At 64.1% G+C, this 8,214-nt stretch overlaps 1 protein-coding gene across 1 annotated transcript in view; it reads left to right on the top strand.

The window, feature by feature from the left end:
* THBS3 (thrombospondin 3) overlaps window positions 1-7,804 on the top strand; it is a 9,423-nt gene extending 1,619 nt beyond the window's left edge. The window contains 19 exon segments of the mRNA XM_077764148.1: window positions 395-651; window positions 751-853; window positions 1,836-1,862; window positions 2,044-2,117; window positions 2,152-2,203; window positions 2,322-2,470; window positions 2,837-2,977; window positions 3,343-3,420; window positions 3,703-4,089; window positions 4,322-4,463; window positions 4,564-4,683; window positions 4,719-4,791; window positions 5,065-5,258; window positions 5,387-5,565; window positions 5,689-5,737; window positions 5,907-6,103; window positions 6,331-6,503; window positions 7,423-7,562; window positions 7,650-7,804. Of these exon segments, the coding sequence (XP_077620274.1) occupies window positions 395-651; window positions 751-853; window positions 1,836-1,862; window positions 2,044-2,117; window positions 2,152-2,203; window positions 2,322-2,470; window positions 2,837-2,977; window positions 3,343-3,420; window positions 3,703-4,089; window positions 4,322-4,463; window positions 4,564-4,683; window positions 4,719-4,791; window positions 5,065-5,258; window positions 5,387-5,565; window positions 5,689-5,737; window positions 5,907-6,103; window positions 6,331-6,503; window positions 7,423-7,562; window positions 7,650-7,708 (2,594 nt within the window). The 3' untranslated portion in view covers window positions 7,709-7,804.
* Window positions 7,805-8,214: the final 410 nt, after the last annotated feature.

The following is an 8,214-nucleotide window of genomic DNA, read 5'->3' as shown; positions in this document are numbered from 1 at the left end:
CTCTCTCTCTCTCTCTCTCTCTCAGAAATAAATAAAACATAAAAAAAAACCTTTCCAAGGCCCTGCTGGGGGGGGGGGGGGGGGGGGGGGGGGGGGCTGTCTCTCTGTGCTGGCAAGGGTGTGAGCAGTCCTGCAGATCCCTGGCACAATTCAGTGGGTTCAGAACCAGCTGCCACCCTAGCAAGGGACAGAGCAACCTGATGCCACTGAAGAGTAAGAAAGTCCTGGTCTTTGAACCCATTTGAAAAGCATCTGTCACGTACGAGGTGTTGAGAGATACTTAGCGGAATGAGGACGATAGGTGTGTTGCCCAGAAGAGTCTATGCGAGGCTCGGCTGGGAGGCAGGGGGTCAGGGACGGTCCCCATACTGACCCCCCCCCCGCCCCCCGGCAGTGCTGGTGCGGTACCAGCGGGAGGACGGCAAGGTGCACGCGGTGAACCTGCAGCAGGCGGGCCTGGCCGACGGGCGGACACACACGGCTCTCCTGCGGCTCCGGGGGCCGTCCCGGCCCAGCCTGGCCCTGCAACTCTACGTGGACTGCAAACTGGGCGACCAGCACGCTGGGCTCCCAGGACTGGCCCCCATTCCTCCAGCAGAGGTGGACGGGCTGGAGATCAGGACCGGCCAGAAAGCTTATCTGAGGATGCAGGTGAGCGGGAAGGGAGGCCCCCGAGTTTCTGCGGAAACACTTTGCCCTGTGGGAGGGGTTGGCTGGTCCTCCCACCCCCCTCTGCTCCTGTCCCCCCAGGGCTTTGTGGAATCTATGAAAATGATTCTGGGCGGGTCCATGGCCCGGGTGGGAGCCCTGAGCGAATGTCCGTTCCAGGGGGACGAGTCCATCCACAGCGCAGGTAACACGCAGACTTCCGTTAGCTGACACTTTGGAGCCCAGATCATACCTGTGGTCTTTGTTGGCTGTCTCCTTGATTTCCCCCTTAACACTCATTCCTGGGGCTTCTGACCCTGTTACCCCAATCTCCTTCACCTCCGGGTCTGTGCTCTCCAAATAACACAGCTGTCCCCGGAGGTGTGGGTCACAGAGCTCTCCCGGGTCGGGTCCCCTGCCTACCAGGGTGGCTGGGGAACACAGAGCCGTCTGGGAGAAGACAGAAGCGCCGTGTGAGGAGTGGGAGAGGTAGCTGCTTGACCTTGGCGGCTAAGAGAAGGGTCTTGGGTCTTCGTTAGCTTTCAGTGGCAGCTGTCACCCACCAGCAGTTTCTCTGAGCTTCGCCCATCCGCCTGGTCTCCCTACAGGGACGTTCAAAGGTCCTTGCCTAAGTGCCCACTTCTCCCAGATCCGTTTAAAAAAGGACTGTGGATGGGGCACCTGGGGGGCCCAGTCGGTTAAGCGTCTGACTTCGGCTCAGGTCATGATCTCATGGCTCGTGGGTTCGAGCCCTGCAACGGCCTCTGTGCTGACAGCTCAGAGCCTGGAGCCTCCTTCGGATTCTGTCTCCCTCTCTCTCTGCCCCTCCCCTGCTCAACTCTCTCTCTCTCAGAAATAAATAAAACATTAAAAAGGTTTAAAAAAAAAAAAAGGACTGTGGCAGTAGGAGCTGCGCGGGGCAGGGCATGCGGAAATGGAGTGGCCTGGGGGCCTGGGCCTGCTCTGGGTCACCTCTCACTCGGATCCCTGCTGGCCTGCTGGGCCGGGAGTCTCTCACCCCCCAGTGGCAGAGCTGGTGCTGCCTGCCGGTCACCGCTGCCCCCCCGCCATCCACCTGCCCGTCCTTCTTCGAAGGCCCCCCAGACCTTTGTCCCTGTCCCTCTTTTTCTTCCTCCTCCTGACCCTCTTCACGTCTCTGCCTTCTGACTGTGTTTTCTCCCCTCCAGTGACCAGCGCGCTCCACTCCATCCTAGGTGAGCGGCAGAGGGGAGGTGGGAGGGGCCAGGGGCTGGGCAGCCGCCTCCTTCAGCCAGGAGAGGGATGGGGCTTGAAGGCGGGCAGGCAGTAGTGGCGGGGGAATTGGCTTATGACCCTAAAGAGGGGCCAGGGTGGTGGCCGGGTCTCTGAGCCTCTGTGCGCCCTGGGCTCTGACAGGAGAGCAGACCAAGGCGCTGGTCACCCAGCTCACCCTCTTCAACCAGATCCTGGTGGAGCTGCGGNCGGGCGGGGCGAGGAGCCGACTGCCCCCCTTATGTCCGCAAGGTGAAGGAAATGTCCCTGATCCGAAACACCATCATGGAGTGTCAGGTGTGCGGTGAGTGGGGAGTGGGGCGGGCTCCCGGCAACCCCGTGACCGCCCCACGGTGGCGGTGCCCTGCTGCAGGGGTCGGAATGGCCGCCTCGGGGTGGCTCTGACCGGGCCTGCCCCTCAGGCTTCCACGAGCAGCGTTCGCACTGCAGCCCCAACCCCTGCTTCCGAGGCGTGGACTGCATGGAGGTGTACGAGTACCCCGGCTACCGCTGCGGGCCCTGCCCCCCTGGCCTGCAGGGCAACGGCACCCACTGCACCGACATCAACGAGGTGGGGGCGGCGGGTCTGGAGGGGCACTGACACTGGGCTGAGGGAGTCGGGAGAGGCCCCAGGAAGTGGGCTTCCCGGAGGTGGGAAGCACCACAGCCCGGGCTTTAGGACACGGGCGAGGGGGGATCGGACCGGAAAGAAACGAGATGGGAGGGGGCAAAGCCTGTGGCCAAGACCGGAGGGCCNCGTGTGCGGGGCCGACACGGACATCGACGGCTACCCGGACCAGGCCCTGCCCTGCATGGACAACAACAAGCACTGCAAGCAGGTGTGGGGCGGGCGGGGGCANGAGGGCGGGAGGGGGAGGGACCTGAGGTGGGTGGGGGCCAGAGGGGGAGGCCCCTGACCACCCTCCTCCACCCCCAGTGCGCCCATGCGGACCCGTGTTTCCCCGGGGCCAACTGCATCAACACCATGCCCGGCTTCCACTGCGAGGCCTGTCCCCAGGGCTACAAAGGCACCCGGGTGTCCGGTGTGGGCATCGACTATGCCCGTGCCAGCAAACAGGTCAGGTCGGGCAGCATGTGTAGACGAGGGGCGCCTGGGTGGCTCGTTGGTTAAACTGCAATTTCGGCTCAGGTCATGACCTCACAGCTGGTGGATTCCAGCCCTGCGTTGGGCTCTGTGCTGAGCCTGCTTCAGATTCCGTGGCTTCCCTCTCCCTCTGTTCCTCCCCCACTAACACTCTGTCTCCCTCAAAAATAAATAAAACATTAAAAAATTAAAAAACAAAACCAAGAACGTGTAGATGAGGTTGTGGCCTTGCAGGGCCGCTGCCGGGGGGGACACGGGGTCCTGGAGCTAACACTGGTTTGGGGCCTGGGCTTCGGGTCAGTGTTCACGAGGAGATCGTCATCCATCTGTCCCGTCAGGTCTGTCAGGACGTCGATGAGTGCAGCGACGGCAACAACGGCGGCTGTGACCCCAACTCCATCTGCACCAACACCGTGGTGAGCTGAGCCCCCGCGCGTGCGCGAACCCCCGCCCCCTCCGCTTCGCTCGCCCCGCGTGTTCCCCGCACGGCCCGCTTCTCACTGTGACCCCCAAGCCCGGCCCCCCCGAGCCTCAGTCTGCTCACCCGAAGGCTGTCAGGGGGACCTGAGGGACGTGACCGACCCCGGGGGCCCGGGGCAGGGAGTGCGACCCCACGCGGCCGCTCTCGGGGCACCTGGCGGCCGGCCCTCCTCGCCCAGCCCCTCCCCCAGCCGAGCCGAGGCTCTCCCTGCTCTCAGGGCTCCTTCAGGTGCGGCCCCTGTCGCCTGGGCTTCGTGGGCAACCAGAGCCAGGGCTGCGTCCCGGCGCGCACGTGCCACAGCCCAGCCCACAGCCCCTGCCACGTCCACGCGCACTGTCTCTTTGAACGCAACGGGGCGGTGTCCTGCTCGGTGAGCCAGGCCTGGGGTTCGGGGGGAGAAGGGAGAGTCCGGAGAGCGGAGCGGGCCGGGGGGCCTGGGCGGGGCCTGCAGAGGGAGGGAGGGGNCCACGCAGCGTCTTTCTCCTCTGATCTCTAGGACAATTGCCTTTTGACCCCCAACTCTGGGCAGGAAGATGCTGATAACGACGGCGTGGGGGACCAGTGTGATGACGATGCTGATGGCGACGGGATCAAGAATGTGGAGGTGCCTCCTAGCGCCGTCCCTTCCTGCGCCCCTGCTCCCCGCCGCGCCTTGCCCCGAGACCCCGCCCCCCACTGGTCCCTGGAAGCTCTCCAGGAAGGGCCCCAGAACTGCTGGGGGGGCGCACAAGCCCTGTGGCAGGACAAGCGGGTCATGTGGAGGCCCGGCGGGTGGCCGTGGGGATGGGGGAGGCCAGCGGTGCAGAGGAAGCCTGACCCGTGCCCTCCCGCCCCAGGACAATTGCCGGCTCTTCCCCAATAAGGACCAGCAAAACTCAGACACAGATTCCTTCGGGGACGCCTGTGACAACTGCCCTAATGTTCCCAACAATGACCAGAAAGACACGGACGGCAACGGGGNAAGGGGGCGGGGGAGAAGCCAGAGTTCCTGAGCAGCCTCCGTCTCCGGGCTTTCACCGACCTGGAGGAGGGCATGACGCGTCCTAGTGACAGCTGGGTGCCACCCCGTATCTTATAGGCATCCCCAACGGACTGGACAATTGCCCTAAAGTCCCCAACCCCCTGCAGACAGACAGGGATGAGGAAGGNGGGGCGGGGGGAGCGGGGGGCTGGGCGCCAGCCCTTCAGAGGGGAAGCGGTCCAGCCATCCTCGAGTTACCAAGAGACGGTGAGAACTGGCCCCTCTCCCGCAGACAGACGCGGACAGCGACCTGGTGGGGGATGTCTGTGACACCAATGAGGACAGGTAGGTTGGCCAAGAGCTAGACGGTCACACGGGGCTTCGTCTGCTCTCCTCTAGCACGTCCGCAGTTTCCTGTGTGCTTAGCCTTGACCGTCCTCCGCTACCGAGCAGGTCTTCACTCCCACAGTCTGCCCTCCGTTCGTGCCCTCGGACTTCACCTCAGCTGGGTGACGGCAGCCGGTGTGGCTGAGCGAGGGTGCACCCCGGACGCCACGCGGCGCAGAGGGGATGGATGTGGTGCTTTCAGAGCCCTTATCTGGTGCCTGTTCTGGGCAGCGATGGGGATGGACATCAGGACACCAAGGACAACTGCCCACAGCTGCCCAACAGCTCCCAGCTGGACTCGGACAATGACGGCCTCGGAGATGAGTGTGACGGGGACGATGACAACGACGGGGTCCCAGATTACGTGCCTCCTGGTCCTGACAACTGTCGCCTGGTTCCCAACCCCAATCAGAAGGACTCCGATGGTAAGGCTGGAGTCCCACATAGGGCTGGGCTGGCGCGGGCTCTGCCCAGGGAGGGGGGTGGCGCTGCCTCGGGGCGCCGGCCAGGCCTTCCTGAGCGCCTAGCCTGGCTCTGGCCTCACTCTGTGCAGGCAACGGCGTTGGTGACGTGTGTGAGGATGACTTTGACAATGATGCGGTGCTCGACCCCCTGGACGTGTGCCCCGAAAGTGCGGAGGTGACCCTGACGGATTTCCGGGCCTATCAGACCGTCGTCCTGGATCCTGAGGGTGATGCCCAGATTGACCCCAACTGGGTGGTGCTCAACCAGGTACTGGGGCAGTGGGCCGGGCAGGTGCTATCAGACCAGACCGCCAGGTGGGGCCTGGCGGGGGCCAGGGTGGGGGGTTGGTCAGCGCACCTGGATCAGGGCTTCCTTACTGCACACCACCAGGGCATGGAAATCGTTCAGACCATGAACAGTGACCCCGGCCTGGCAGTTGGTATGTAAGGGACGCCCAGCTCAATAATTTCCAAACGCAGGAATCCTCCAGGGGTGGACGGTGGGGGCCAAGCTGGCCACACGCACAGCAGGCGTCCCATCCCACCCCTGGCCCACAGTGGGCCACCGGTAGCTCTGCCGGCCCTGACCTTGACCCCACCCACACCCAGGATACACAGCCTTCAACGGTGTGGACTTCGAGGGCACCTTCCACGTGAACACGGTGACGGATGACGACTACGCGGGCTTTCTCTTCAGCTACCAGGACAGCGGCCGCTTCTACGTGGTCATGTGGAAGCAAACTGAGCAGACGTACTGGCAGGCCACACCCTTCCGGGCTGTCGCTCAGCCGGGGCTGCAACTCAAGGTCCGGCAGCTGCCCAGACTCCCCAGACCCCCCAACCCCCGCCGCGTGAGTGGGAACCCAGTTTCCCATGTATCTGGCCAGGAGGTTGGCTCCCGGGGGCAGGGGGTGGGGGAGCCCCTCAGGCTGTTCCCCCGCCCACCTGGACTTCCTCTGCCACCTGCTCTTACCAGCCTGTGGTCCTGGTCCGTGGCTGTGGCTGACAGGCTGTCTTCCCCGATCCCCTCCAGGCAGTGACATCGGTGTCCGGCCCGGGCGAACACCTCCGGAATGCCCTGTGGCATACAGGCCACACCCCGGATCAGGTGCGACTGCTGTGGACGGACCCCCGGAACGTGGGCTGGCGGGACAAGACCTCCTACCGCTGGCAGCTGCTGCACCGGCCTCAAGTGGGCTACATCCGGTGAGGGAAGGGGGCGGCAGAGCCCGAGGCCCGGCCCCGCCTTCCCTTCTCCTTTAGCTGGGACTCCCCGGACTGCCCCTGACCGCTCAGTGCCCGGGGCCAGGACTGGGCGCTGCTCTCTCTTCCCTTTCGCCACAGGCGAGCCGCCTCAGCCCCGCCCTCCTCCACGGCAGGCAGCCCGGGCTCTGGTGCGGGCGCTGCAGGAGGGAGACCGTGTCGGGCGAGTCCTTCCTTCTCCAGGCTCCGTGTTCCCCTCTGGGAAATGGGGGCATCTTTGGGAGCCTCTAAGCCGCAGGCCAGTCTGTGGAGAGGCCCGTCACATGCAGCGCCTTCCGTGCTGCATCCCAGGAGCTGCCCCATCTGTGTCTGACCTGGAGGGAGGGTCATCATTTGCAGAAGAGTAAACTGAGGCCCAGAGGGCACATCCCCTGGTCGGGAGCTAAGGCTTCTGGGTTTGGTGCCGGTGCCGTGTGCACGAGCGCACATCTCCTAGTCGGTGGGGATGACAGGGAAGGGAGGACCGATGGCAAGGGCCCAGGATCCAGGGACGCGGGTCGGTTCCCCTTTAAGGTGCCTGGGGCTGCAGGGTGCCAGGGCAGGGGGTGAGGGAGGGTGGACTAGAGCCTGGGAAGCGGGTGACTTCACCCCCCAGCCCATTGTGCTCATTGTCATGACAACCCAATCCTCGCTTGGAATGCGGCTGGTGCTTTGAGATGCAAAGGGGGCGGACAAAGAGGCAGGGGCCCCAGGCCTGAGAAAAGCACCCCCGTCCCTCCCCTTTCCTTCATCCCTCCCCCTCCTTCCGTTCTCTCTCAGGCCCGGTGAGCTCAAGGGGGGTTGGGGATGAGCAGGGCCTGGCCTTGATGGCCCAGTGCCCCCTGGGCGCCCTCGCACCAATGGACGCCCCTGCCCTGGACAGGGTGAAGCTCTACGAGGGTCCTCAGCTAGTGGCGGACTCGGGGGTGATCATTGACACGGCCATGCGAGGGGGGCGCCTCGGGGTCTTCTGCTTCTCCCAAGAAAACATCATTTGGTCCAACCTCCAGTATCGATGCAATGGTGAGGCTCTAGACCCGGATCCGTCTGACCTTCTGGCTCTGGTGGGAGAGTCCCATCTTCTGACCTTAGCGGCCCCTCCTCCCGCAGACACCGTGCCGGAGGACTTCGAGCCATTCCGGAGGCAGCTGCTGCAGGCGAGAGCGTGAATAGTCCGCCGCCGGATTCAGAATCCTGGTTTCTGACCCTTTGGCCTCGGGGTCCATCCTGGAGACCCTCGGGTCTAATCTACAGCCGCTCAGCCAAACACAGACCCTCCTCCGGCACCGGCGGGAGTCCAGTCCCAGAAGGGTGGTGACCCCACCGTTCAGGAGATGGGAGTTTTCGGGGGGGTACCTCTCAGGCACTGACCCCAGGAAGGATCCCAGCACATTGCCATAAAGTTCCAGTGGTTTTCTAAGCTAGTGCGTGGTGCTTATTTTAGGGGTTTTCCGGGATAGTGTGGGGCGCAGGGGGTAAGGAGGGGGGCTGGTAGGATGAAAGTTAGAGACGTAGGGGACGTTTGGGGCCTGGTGGAGGAGGACGGTGCCGGGCTGAGCCAGGTGAAGGATGAGGGGCCGGTCCGAAAATAGCTTCGGTCCTTACTCACGGTGGCAGCGGCGACACTCCGGTCTATCTTAGGTGGTCCGGATCGAGAGCCAGGACGGCTGGAGCT

This window comes from Crocuta crocuta, unplaced genomic scaffold (genome assembly GCF_008692635.1).
Source record: "Crocuta crocuta isolate KB4526 unplaced genomic scaffold, BGI_CrCroc_1.0 scaffold528, whole genome shotgun sequence".
NCBI classification, from domain to species: domain Eukaryota; kingdom Metazoa; phylum Chordata; class Mammalia; order Carnivora; family Hyaenidae; genus Crocuta; species Crocuta crocuta.
The sequence above is the reverse complement of the archived record's forward strand: the minus strand, read 5'-3'. Positions and strand labels throughout refer to the sequence as shown.